We start from the raw sequence: 13,120 nt of genomic DNA on the forward strand, positions 1-13,120 counted from the left end.
TAGTACATATGAACAGATGAATTTGATAGAGGTGTTAATTGTTTTGGAGCTATGGCAAACAAAAGAAAATATACAATAGGTTAGACAAGACATCTTGCGATTAGATCGTTGTCCAAATGCCTGTACCCTAAGAGGGAAAATGTGAACGGTAAATGTGACGAGACGTCATTATGTGACTTCGCTCATAGAGACATCTATCCAACTAGGCTTGATATGGATCTAGCGAGACAATAAATCCCAGAGACTGTTCTGAGTCTGACCTTAATAGTGTTGCATTAAGTAGCTCTGGGAGACGCAGGTCCACTGGTTGAACTGTACATTTATTGATTTCTCATCCTACATCGTCTGGTCATTTTACCTGTTCCCTGTACCCCCATTTTTATTATTTTTCCAGAATGTCTCCTGGTTTATCTTACCCCAGTCTGAAATGCGTTTTGGAGCATGTGGAAGCTAACAAAAGGTAGGTATTAATTTACTTTTTCAAAAATAATTTAAAATGTGTTCATGGCCCTGCCCGTGACAAGTCTGCCATATTTTAACTTAAAATTTCAGAATCTGCTTGGCCAGTCGCTCCCCTACCGTTCAACGATTCGAAAAGACAATTCCACTTCGTATCAATTTTCTTGAATTACGCACAATTGGGATCCAAATTAATGATGTCATTTATGTCACGGGTATAATTTGCTTTGAAGATTTCAAAGGAATTGGTTTTATAAACGAGAAAACGCGCTATAAATACCTGGGCGTGGCTCCAATAGAGCTCGATTCCGATGAAAGGTACAGTAAGATGTCATTTCGTTTGTTTGAAGAGAGAGCCTTAATCCAAGTGAGACTATTGCGACCGAATATGTACTGGTGTAACAAGAATGTGCCAGAAAACTTCAAGATCTACACAAAAAATGTGGTTACTGTATCTGACATCAAGGAAGAAGATATCTCGTTAATCGACCCCGGTTGTTTCCCATTGGACAAATTGAAAATGTTAGCAATTCGAAACTCCGAAACTTACCAACTTCCGGCTGTCAAAACTGCAAAAAAATTGGTTCTGAAGAGAATCAAAGAAGAGCAATTTTTGAGATCTCATTCAATTCTTGAAAATCTTGTGGCTGTGTTCCCCAGACTAGAATCAGACGATAGTGTTTTGAACGTGGTTGAAAGTTGGGTTAAAAATCATCAAACATCTGGAATACGGTTCTTCGAAACTGCAGGTGAAAAGGATAACGAAAAATTATTGGATAAAGTTATGCAAAAGTTTGGAGGAAAGCATGTGGAGTTGGAGGTACCAGACGAAAAGTAAGATGAGATGTTATGAGACGTGGCTTATATCATTGAATAGTAAAAATCACGCTGATTTCAAATATAGATTCAGTTTTTGCCCTTGAGAACTGATATTCGAAAAAAAACGAGGTCAAAGTTTGAACAAATTGGCGGCCGTGATGTAGGTAGTAGCGTTGACCTCGTTTTTCTCAAATACCAGGGCTCCAGGGCAAAAACTAAATATATATTTGAAATCCTCGTGATTTCAGCTTTTCAATGATATAGGTCGCTTATCATGACTAAAAACAAGACTCAAAAATAAATATTTTTTCAGAATGGTTCCATTATCCAAATGTGTTCGTATCACAACTTCCTCCACATCTTCTTTTCTTTTTTATGGAAGTTTTATCGAGAATAATGACAACAAAATTTATCTCAAAATAGAGGCTGAATCTCATTATCTGACTGATAACTTTTTTCTGAAATCTGTTCTTTAAAATCTCATAATCCACTTTTGTTCAATTGTCAAACCTGCTTCTTGAAAATGTTTGTTATTCAATCAATGTATGATTTTTTGTTGTATCTGACTTCTGGACTGAAGTTTACTTTTCAAAAAATGTTATAATTCATTATGATACTTTAGGAAACTCTAAGAAACTTTTATTCATGAAGCATATGCTAAAAATTACTGTAAATTCTTGTTCTCCTGACTCAAAAGGTGCCTTCGTGGATGAGTTTTTTCCGCGCGGTCGTGTAGTTCTCTCGGACAACATCTGCCACATCTAATCTGCCACAAATAAGATCAAGTTTTGTTGCATGATTAGTGAAATTCTGATAGCCATTGATGTTGCATCTGCCCACAGAATCGGATGTGTATGAACAGGAGAATTAGATATAGGTGTTAATTGTTTCTGAACTACGGGAAACAGTAGAAAATGTACAGTAGGATAGACAAGCCATCTTAGATTAGATCGTTGTCCAGATGGCGGTACCCTAACTAGAAAAGGCCTCCAGGCGACCGTGGAGTTACGGGACGTAACCTATATCATTGGAAAGCTGAGAAAACGCGGATTCCAAATATATACTCAATTTTTGCACTCGAGGCCAGGTATTTGAGAAAAACAAGGTCAAAGTTCGGAAAAATGACAAATTATTGCCTTTAAATTGCAAAAAAAAATATTTCAAAATGGTTTTCGCGTGTCAGAAAGGCAATAATTTGTCTTTTTCCCTATCTTTGACCTTGTTTTTCTTGAATACCAGGCCTCGAGGGCAAAAATTGAATATATATTTGGAATCGGCGTGATTTCAGCTTTCCAATGATATAGGTCACGTCTCATAACTCCACGGTCACCTGAAGGTCTTCCCTAGTTAGAGGGAAAATGTGGCAATGTGGCAAACAGATGACGTAACGGTGATAGAATGAGAAAATACTATTAGTGTACAAGAGATGTCATTATGGGGCTTCGCCAATATGCTCGGAGACATCTCACCAATAGTCATTGAATTCAGATACAAAAGACAACATACATTCATTGAATATAAATCATTTTCAAACAGAGAGGAAGATAAAGTAAAACCATAGAAGAAGACAAATTTTACTTAAGGTTTGACAATTGGACGAAAATGGATTATGAAATTGTGAAGGATAGGTTTCAGAAAAAGGTAACAATCAGATAATATGAGATTCCGCCTTCATTTTGAGATAAATTCTTCTGTCACTTTTCTCGATGAAACTTCCATAAAAAAGCAAAGAAGATGTGGAGGAAGTTGTGATACGAATACATTTGGACGATGGAACCATTCTGAAAAAAAATTATATTGTTGAGTCGAAAAATATATTCTCTTATTAGAGAAGGTCGCCGAGTGACCTATCTCATTTGAAAGCTGAAATCACGCTGATTCCGAATATATATTCAGTTTTTTTCCTCGAGCCCGATTATTTGAGAAAAACGAGGTCAAAGCTACCAGCCACACCAAGCTGTCGATATATTTTTCCAACTTTGACCTCGTTTTTCTTGAATACCAGACCTCAAGGGCAAAAACTGAATATATTTTTGAGATCAGCGTGATTTCAGCTTTTCAAAGATATGGGCCACCTCCCATAAATTATCCTCTCACCTTTTGTCTGGAACCTCCAACTCGACATGTTTTCCTCCAAACTTTTGCATAACTTTATCCAATAACTTTTTGTTATCTTTTTTACCTGCAGTTTCAAAGAACCGTATTCCAGATGTTTGCTGATTTTTAACCCAACTTTCAACCAAATTCAAAACACTATCGTCTGATTCTAGTCTGGGGAACACAGCGACATCATTTTCAAGAATCGAATAAAATTTGACAAATTCTTCCTTTTGAATTGCAATCAATACCAATTTCTTTGCAGTTTTGACAGCAGGGAGATTGAAAGTTTTGGAGTTACGAATGACTGACATTTGCAATTTCTCCAATGGGAAACAACCGGGGTCGATCAACGAAATATCATCTTCCTTGATGTCAAATGTTGTCAGCACGTTTTTTGTGTAGATCTTGAAGTCTTCTGGCACATTCTTGGTTTGTCGGTACATTTTCGTTTGCAATTGTCCTACTTGAATTGAGTTTCTTCCTTCAAACAAACGACTGGACATCTTACAGCACCTATCGCCGGAATTGAGCTTCTTCGGAGCCACTCCCTTATATCTGTATCCCGTTTTTTCGTTTATAAACCCAACTCCTTTGAAATTTGCAAAGAAAATTGTATCCGTGGCATAAGTAATATCATTAATTTGGATTTCAAGTCCATTTAAACGAAGAAAATCTAAACGTAGTGGAATTGTCTTTTCGAATCGTTGAACGGTTGGGGAGCGACTGGCCAAGTAGATTCTGAAAAATAGATTGGAGTTTAGCGGACTTTTGTTTGAAACATGTTTTGAACAAATTTGGAAATTTTGAACAATTTTTAAATTTAAAAAAAGTTTTGAAAAAGTTTTTCGACTCATGTTTACCCTTATCAAACTAGTTTTTTACCATTTTGGCCATTTTGAATCCGGGCCGGCCCGTTTTTTGTCAAGTCTATATTATAGACAGTCTTTAAAAATTCAATACCCACCTTTTGTTAGCTTCCACATGCTCCAAAACGCACTTCAGACTGGGGTAAGATAAACCAGAAGACATTATTAGAAAAATAAGAAATGGGAGTACAGGGAACAGGTAAATTGACCAGACGATGTTGGGTGACGGAGGAATCAATAAATGTTTAATACAGCCAGTGAACCTGCGTCTCCCAGAGCTACTTTTGCCTGTAGGAAGGGATGCAACATTATTTGGCCACAGTCAGATCGGTCTCTGGGATTTATTGATCCTTATCTAGTTCAGGTTCTCATAATAGACGAGCCTTGTACACCTGTATTCCTAATTGACAGCGTTCTTTGTTCCGTTCTGGATTCATGATGACTAAGGGACCAGTGTTGTCGGGAATTCCGACTTCCTACTTCCGACTTCCGGATAAGGAAAGTTACTTCCGACTTACGTCATTTCATAACTGTGGAATTTACGAAGAGTACATATGACAGAAATACTTGGAAAAATGGTCTTTCAACGTGAACTTAAATTTTTCATTGGAGATATGCGTCGATAAACTGAAAATTTTCAATCTGGTCAGATTAAAAACGTATCACGTTCTACTGCCCTAGGCCACTTGGCCCCGCCCATTTTCTCCACATCGCGAGAAAAAATCAGTCCAAGAAATCAGTTTGAACTCTCAACATGTTCAACCGTTGGGTATTTCTACTGCTCCTGGTCAGCGTCGCCTTCACCGAGACTTCGAAAGTCCACGATGTTCTGAAAACTGTGGGAAAACGATTTGGTTCAGTATTAGGACTGCCCGACCGCAACAACCAAAAACCGCAATATTTTGGAGTTTGTAAGTTTTAAAGGTCTTACAACTGCGCTCCACCGAAATGCCCTTGAAAATGTCTTTCAGTTTCGCACACAATTTTCTTTGGTTTCGGTAGAGCGCGGTTGTAAGATGCGTGTACATATAATCAATCTCCTTTCAGATGTCAGCGATGCGGATACCTATGGAACTCTCACCGAACAAGCAGTGCTCGAGTTGAAAAATAAAACTGCGTTCGAAGTGATGACTCAATTCATCGTGGCATCCTCGGCAAGTAATGCAGGATTCAAGCAAGGCCTTGTGTTGCTCGGGAAACGAATGCTCCCAGATTTTGTTGCTGAAGTTTGTAGGAAGAAAATGAACAAGTGTGAGTTTACCTCTTGTTAACCGGTCCAGCACTCAACTCGCTTAAAACGTAATGCTATGGGCTGAAAAATGCACCAAAAGGGAGGTCTCGACGAGTTCTCCCTGACCTGAAATGTGCCGCATGACATCAAAAAATTTCAAAAAACACGAAAATAGCCAAAATTTCAGTCAATTTTTAGATATTTTCTGGTATATCTGAAAATGAATTTATTATAGACAAAAGTTTTAAGAAAAAAATTTCGATCGGCAGTTTGCCGATCGTGGGTTTAGAGCGGGAATTGACTGAAAATAACCCTAAAAATTGATTTTTCCCTTTCAAAATCTATCTGGTGCCCCTCTGATGCGTTTCTACGGGTTTTTTAAATGAATTTTGAACCAAAAATTGTCTGAAATTTATAATTTTTATCAAAATCACACATTTTAAACTTTGACACCTATCTGGCGTGTCTTTGGACGCGTTTATAGACAAATAAATGCACCACAGGTGCGCCAGATCTAATCGGATCTACATAAAACTCGAAACGAGTCAAACCGGTGCGCCAGGCCTCGAATTTTCAAAAATTACTCATTTCAATCAAGAATGGCTATAGAACTCGTTGAGGTCTACATTTTGGTATATTTTTCAGCTCTTAAGATTGCGTTTTAAGCGAATAAAACCCTGAATTAAAAAAAAGAAAAATTTCAGATCAATACTTGAAATATTTGACTCAAAACGCGGCACTCTACTTCCCTACGGACAATTATAAGGAGGCGTACAATATCTCAAAAACGGATCGATACTCAAATGTATTCAATTTCGATATATATCAAAGAGATACTATGGCAGTGGATACTAGAATTGAGTTCGATATCATAATGAATGCTACGGTAATATATTAACACGACACCCTTCTTACAACCGCGCTCTACCGAAACTGATGAAGCGAAAGTGAGAGACTCAGAGAAAAAGAGACATTTCTCAAGGGGAATCCGGTGGAGTGCAGTTGTAAGAACTGTGCCAAGCTAATAAGGCGTCGGCTTCAAATTTAAATTGTAAACAATTTCAGTATCACTATGGTCAAATTTTCCATATCAGTTATATCCATCAAGGTGGACTGTGTCCGGATATCGGAAAAGTTAGTCATTCGAGTCGAAATTCATTTGATTTGATTATTGATGATGTCGAAGGAATCAACGAGCATAACAGAACGAAAATGTTCTTGGATCTCTTTACACCCCAGCCATGGCAATACGAGCACTATCATCCGAATGATCTACCGACCACGTGGATGTATAGATTCAACAAGGATGAGACAAAAGTCTTTGTCTGTCAAGAAGGTGTGATGGATGTGGTTGAGTACACCATATGTAAGTTTTAAATTATCAAGATTCTCAAAAATGACATTCATCTTTTTTTCAGCCCAATTCGACTCATGGTACTTCCACTTCGGAACAATGTGGCATCCGGACGCCAAAATGGAGACGAGCGAGGCGTTCAAGTTGTCTATAACTTTATTCAAGGATTATGATATCGTGGGAAGGACCACCATGAAACTTCAAATGGGTGTCAGTCCAGATGCCGCGATTCGGGACTGGAACTTTAAATTTCAAGCAAGAAGGGTAATTAGGATAATTAGGCATATTTGTCAAAACTCGCTTCAAACTCAATATCATGAGCTGAAAAATATCTCAAAATGTAGACCTCGACGAGTTCTATAGCAATTCTTGATTGAAATAAGTAATTTTTGGAATTTTGAGACCTTGCGCACCTTTTCGAGTTTTATATAGATCCGATCAGATCGCGTCCGACTGGTGCATCCGTGGTGCATTTATTAGTCTATTTCAGACAATTTTTGGTTTAAAATTCATTAAAAAACCAGTAGAAATGCGTCAGAGGGGCACCAGATAGGTTTTGGAATGGAAAAATCAATTTTTTGGGTTATTTTCAGTCAATTCCCGCTCTAAACCCACGATCAGCAGACTGCCAATCGAAATTTTTTTCTAAAAACTTTTGTCTGGAATCTCGTCATGCCATACTTTCTATTTGCGGGGGTATTTGAGTTTAGAACTTGGAAGAATAGATCTGTGACAAAATAAAACTGTGAAAAGTAACAGTTCTATTTTGTAGCAGTTCCATTTTTTCGTAGTTCCACTTTGTTCAGTTCTATTTTTTCCTGTTCTATATTTTCACAGTGTTATTTTGTCACAGTTCTATTCTTCCGAGTTCTAAACTCAAGTACCCCCCTATTTGCGATTCTGGAAAAAGAGTCAATTGAAATACAGTGACAAAATACAGTGACCAATCCGGTTTGTCAGTGTAACTCTGTCAGTGTAACTTTGTCAATGTAACTTTGTCAGTTTAACCCACCAAAATCTTCAAAATTCATCGAAAAAAAAATTTCCCCAAAAAACGACTGAAAATGTTCCCCATCGCTTAAAACATACTTCATTGCAATCCCGGTGAATCCACTTTTTGGACGAATTACGTGACTTCAAACTTTCTATTTTTATTATAGTACTGCTATCTCGCAAAACCCCTGAATAACTTTTTTCACTTGCGAAATTTGAATACATTTTCGAAGAGAGCATGCTCTCAGCTTTTCATATATAATTCAACCCAGATCTCCAAAATACCTCTAGTTTATTCTCTAATCAATCCTGTTTGTCAGTGTAGTTTTGGTTAATTAGGCCGGCCTAGAAGGCCTTTTTGGGCTACTTTCGCGTTTTTTGGAACTCTGTCCCGGAGGCCGTAACTTTCTTGAAACGCAATCTTATGAGCTGAAAAATATACGAAAATGTAGATCTTGGCGAATTCTATAATTGTGACTAGTCTAAAGGCGAAAATAGTCAAAAAAGCTATTCCAGGTGACAAAAATACAGTAACCAAGTTACACCGCACTCCGCTCACTCCTATTTGTCAGTGTAACCTGGTCACTGTAGTTTAGGTTAATGTGCCGTGGGCCGGCCTAGAATGGCTTTTGTGCGTTTTTGAGCATTTTTTCCAGTCCGTGGAACATTTCTGACCGTGGTAGGTCAGAGCCATAGATCACGGCGAGATCTACATTTTGGTATATTTTTCAGCTCATAATATTGCGGTTTAACCGAATTACGTGCTGGCCCGGTTGAAAATTATGTAATTAAGTACTCAAAAAAGTCGAGTAATTTCAGAGAGGAGAAGAAAACTGGATAATCGATCGAGTTGAAGTGCCATGTAACCCGGAAGTGAAATATAAAGATGAATCACTTGTGGCAATTCGTGATATTGTCGCAAAGAAGTTTGTGGACTACGTGGAAGAACGCAACGCCACTCAATGGTATTCAACTATTGATTTTGTGAAGGAGTTCACGAAAAAGGGAAAAGTGGATTTTGTATACTGTGATGCGGGTGCTGTATCTAAGAGTTGTGAGTTAACGCTAGATATTGGGGGCTTGCTATATAACTGAAGATTTCAGACCAACTCATACTTTTCACTCACGACAAGGGACAACTTTACAGTACCAAGTTTACGGTAAGTGGTATTTGGATATTTGCAAACGTGGCCGCGTAAATCGCTTCAAACTCAATATTATGAGCTGAAAAATATACCAAAATGTAGATCTCAGCGAGTTCTATGTCACTGATATAATACGAGCCGGATGGCAAAAGCCATTCTAGCCCGGCATGCGGCACACTAATGAATAGCCATCCGGCCCATATTAGGTCACGGACATTAAACTCGCCGCGATCTACATTTTGGTATATTTTTCAGCTCATAACATTGGGTTTGAAGCGAGTTTTGGCCCGGTTTGCAAGTATGGTTATTTGGATATGAATGACCACAAAAATAATGAAATGGTTTTAGAAATACTGGATGGATAAATCCGATATCCCAAGCCCTGCTCCCGATACCTATGAGTTTCGTTTCAAGACAATGTCCGAGGCGGCGACTGCTACTCCAGAGTTTGAGTATGAACATGAATGGACTATACACTTCGAATGGGATCAGATGGATCAGTTCTATCATATTGATAAGATTGAAATGGGATGTGGCAAAGAGTTCAAGGACGGAGAGGCTATGGCGGCGGACTATTTGGTCTTCAACTTGGGTGGAAAGAAGTAGAATATGATTGATTAGGGATTACTGTATTCAATAAAAACGTTTTCAATTCATATCTAACTAGGGAAGGGTCCCGGGTCGAGAAATCGGTATTCTGTTTTCGCAAAACGATTCTCGTGAAAACAATGTATTCGGGTTTTCGTGGCTTTCAGTATAAAAATGAGCTTTTTCAAAACTCACAAAATCAAGGTTTTTCTTTTTTTCTCATTTTTTTGTTAAAATTTAGCTATAAATTTTGAAAATTTTGAGACAAATTTCTTGTTGATGAAACAAGCTCCAATTTAACAAGCTCCACCAAATGTTTGCCAATATCATTTTTACATCCATTTTTTTCAGAAGACAAATATAATTTTCGGAATCAGCGGGTCCGAAAGTCTATAAATCCTGATTTTCAGAAAATTCGAGCTACAGACTTTTGTGTACTCCTCGTGGACAAGCCAGAGTCTCCGGATTTTCTGGGGGTCTTGCTTGTCCACGAGGAGTACACGAAAACCAGCAAAGGAAGTTTTCTAAAAATTAGTGAATTGATACTTTCAAATACGTTGATTCTGAATATCATAGTCAAATTGGTTGAAAGTTTTCGAGAATTGATATATTGCACTGTAAACCTCCCTCCCTATCTAATGGTGCAACGTTGAGAACTTTTGAAAATGATAGTGGAAAATCTGTTTTTTTTTTAAACATTTTCTAGAAGTTTTCGACGGAAAATACTATGATTTGTAAAATGAACGAGTCTGATCGTACCAAGATACTAATTTTCAGAAAACTTTATTTGCTGGTTTTCGTGTACTCCTCGTGGACAAGCAAGACCCCCAGAAAATCCGGGTACTCTGGCTTGTCCACGAGGAGTACACAAAAGTCTGTAGCTCGATTTTTCTGAAAATCAGGAATTATGGACTTTCGAACCCGCTGATTCCGAAAATCATATTTATTTTCTGCAAAAAAGCTTCCTAAAATCGCTAAACTGACATAGAATTGCAAGATTCAAAAAATGATGCTACACTCCAACTTGTCCACGAGAAGTACACGAAGCCTACTATTCGAATTCTCCGAAAATCAGGAATTTAGAACTTTCGAACCCGTTAATTCTGAATATCATAGTGAATTTAGTGAAAAGTTCTGGGAAATGGGGTATTCGTGTACTCCTCGTGGACAAGCAAGACCTCCAGAAAATCCGGGTACTCTAGCTTGTCCACGAGGAGTACACGAAAGTGTGTAGGTCGATTTTTCTGAAAATGAGAAATTAGGGACTTTCGGACCCGCTGATTCCAAAAATTAAATTTGTTTTCTGAGAAAAACATACTAGTTTTGAATAGTCCGATATACCCGGAAAATGTCTTCTTTTATTTTTTTTCGACGGAAAGCGGAAGGCAGAATTCCGCCCAACTCTGATAAAGTTTTGAAAAAAAAATTATAAATAGGTCGTTTTCTTATCCAAATAAAATTCCATGTATTACACAATTTTTATTTCTTTAAACAGTATCATCAGGCTCTTCATAATTCTCTTCTCCTCCACCACGCCGGTTCTTTCGACATCTCCAAATACATACACCAATACATCCAACAATTATAAAAGCCACCAGAAAGAACATGAGCCAGAAGAACCAATTGGTACTGTAGAAGTTACAGTAATTGTTGTAGACACAACAGAAATGGTAGTCATTATTTCCTGCGCACGTATCGTCTTTCGCACACTTGGCATACTTATCAGATTGATAGTCTGGAAAAAATCCAATATATATTCATATTAGCTCAGCACAGTTCTTCAACAACTGCGCACCACCGAAATCCCCTTGTCTCTTTTTCTCTGATTCTCTCAATTTCACACACTATTTTCTTCGGTTTCGGTAGAGCGCGGTTGTCGGTGATCAGAAAACTCACAGGCTCTACAGAATGGACCGACTTGGCCGGTTAAAAGCAATACACCGTATGGACCATCCATGTTTTGAAATAATCGAAATTTTACTGAATTTGTTCATTTCAATTTTTTTTAAAGATTACAATCTCTACGTGGTCAAACGTCCAAAAAAATGAGGACAGAACAAGTTTTCCCGCGAAATCAAAAGTCTAATGAAGCGCGTTTGCACACCACTTGGCAGGTTGAGTCGCCGCTCAGCCAAATCTAGTGCTTATAACGTGGACGAACGATACGGAGTTAAATTTTTTGAATGAAGCTCACTTTTCATCCATTTTCCCGTTTTTTTTTAAATTTCGCGCTAATTTTACGCAGATTTTTTGTTGCTTCATATGGATTTTCTATAACCCTGTGCACAAATAAGTACGATTATAATGAGATTAATGAGATAAAAAGTGTGATGAGATGAACTGAGAAAATAGGCAAAAATTGACCAAAAATGTGATTGCCCAACCAGAAATTTTAAGTTTTCTGAACGTTCTGTAAAAGGGGAGGAGCCTATTTCCTAAATTTGGAGAGAAACACGAAAATTGTGTCTAGATGTCACAAAAAAGCAATCACCTTAAACAATTGACAAAATTCACTTTTTTGGGTAAAATATCTAAAAATCCGGGAAAGTGGGGTGGTGCCTATTTTTTAGAGATCTTGCTTATTTTCAGAAAAAAGCAAAACGTTAGAAAATTACAATAATTTCCATTCAGAATTAGAGTTCCTAATCATTTGTTAGTCATTTTTCGTCATGCGATTAATGACGTAAAATGATAATCAAAATATCATAATTTAAAAAACACAGTGTAATTTGACTATCGGAAATGAAAAAACAACTATCGAAACGACGTAAATGATTAATTCCGATAAAAAACAATTATTAAAACGACGTAAATGACTGAGAAAATGAGTTTTCATTTTAAAATATTTCTGACATTCTTCCTTTTTCCTACTCTGAATACTCACGTTACGGCTATTTACGTTTGTACTATTTCGACTATTTTTTTAAAGTGTTGACAAAACAGCTGAATCGACTATCGTTTTCGTCATTTCTAAAATGATTATGACTATATCGATAATCATTTCCTTTCGACTAGTTGACGTGAATAGTATTAATGAGGCTCCGCGACAATTCGCAACTGCGACATTCCGCAACTGCGACATTCCGCAACTAACGTAGGTTTCGCAACTGCGACACTTCGCAACTGCGACATTTCGCAACTAGTCATTTCGCAACTGCGACGTTTCGCAACTAGGACATTTCGCAACCACGACGTTTCGCAACTATTAAACTAGCAATAGTTTAACCTAGTTTTGTCTAAAAGTGGGTCAGATAACTTTTTATTCTATTTAATTATTTTCAAATATGTTCCCAAGCACTTTAGTACACTCAACATTTTTAGCTGACCCAAATATGCAAATGCCCAGTGGTTGCGAAACGTCGTGGTTGCGAAATGTCGTAGTTGCGAAACGTCGCAGTTGCGAAATGACTAGTTGCGAAATGTCGCAGTTGCGAAGTGTCGCAGTTGCGAAACCTACGTGAGTTGCGGAATGTCGCAGTTGCGAAATGTCGCAGTTGCGAATTGTCGCGGAGCCATTAATGACTATCAGTTTAAACTGATTTCGTCATTTATTTACACTGACTAG

The 13,120-nt window shown here is 37.7% G+C and overlaps 4 protein-coding genes across 4 annotated transcripts; 2 read left to right on the forward strand and 2 right to left on the reverse strand.

Moving 5' to 3' along the window:
• Window positions 1–395: 395 nt before the first annotated feature.
• On the forward strand, window positions 396–1,297 carry GCK72_007715 (uncharacterized protein; the record flags this gene model as incomplete). The annotated part of the gene is made up of 2 exons (XM_053726396.1): window positions 396–460; window positions 553–1,297. 2 exons carry the CDS (start codon window positions 396–398, stop codon window positions 1,295–1,297), a joined length of 810 nt encoding a protein of 269 aa, XP_053590590.1.
• Window positions 1,298–2,926: 1,629 nt separating this feature from the next.
• On the reverse strand, window positions 2,927–4,407 carry GCK72_007716 (uncharacterized protein; the record flags this gene model as incomplete). Its single annotated transcript, XM_053726397.1, has 3 exons — window positions 2,927–3,059; window positions 3,376–4,116; window positions 4,343–4,407. The coding sequence occupies 3 exons, from the start codon at window positions 4,405–4,407 to the stop codon at window positions 2,927–2,929; spliced, it is 939 nt and encodes a 312-aa protein (XP_053590591.1).
• Window positions 4,408–4,998: 591 nt separating this feature from the next.
• On the forward strand, window positions 4,999–9,573 carry GCK72_007717 (uncharacterized protein; the record flags this gene model as incomplete). Its single annotated transcript, XM_003107100.2, has 8 exons — window positions 4,999–5,155; window positions 5,292–5,495; window positions 6,180–6,361; window positions 6,541–6,841; window positions 6,894–7,093; window positions 8,642–8,876; window positions 8,927–8,982; window positions 9,316–9,573. The coding sequence occupies 8 exons, from the start codon at window positions 4,999–5,001 to the stop codon at window positions 9,571–9,573; spliced, it is 1,593 nt and encodes a 530-aa protein (XP_003107148.2).
• Window positions 9,574–11,042: 1,469 nt separating this feature from the next.
• On the reverse strand, window positions 11,043–11,512 carry GCK72_007718 (uncharacterized protein; the record flags this gene model as incomplete). The annotated part of the gene is made up of 2 exons (XM_053726398.1): window positions 11,043–11,290; window positions 11,452–11,512. 2 exons carry the CDS (start codon window positions 11,510–11,512, stop codon window positions 11,043–11,045), a joined length of 309 nt encoding a protein of 102 aa, XP_053590592.1.
• Window positions 11,513–13,120: the final 1,608 nt, after the last annotated feature.

This window comes from Caenorhabditis remanei, chromosome II (genome assembly GCF_010183535.1).
Source record: "Caenorhabditis remanei strain PX506 chromosome II, whole genome shotgun sequence".
NCBI lineage: Eukaryota > Metazoa > Nematoda > Chromadorea > Rhabditida > Rhabditidae > Caenorhabditis > Caenorhabditis remanei.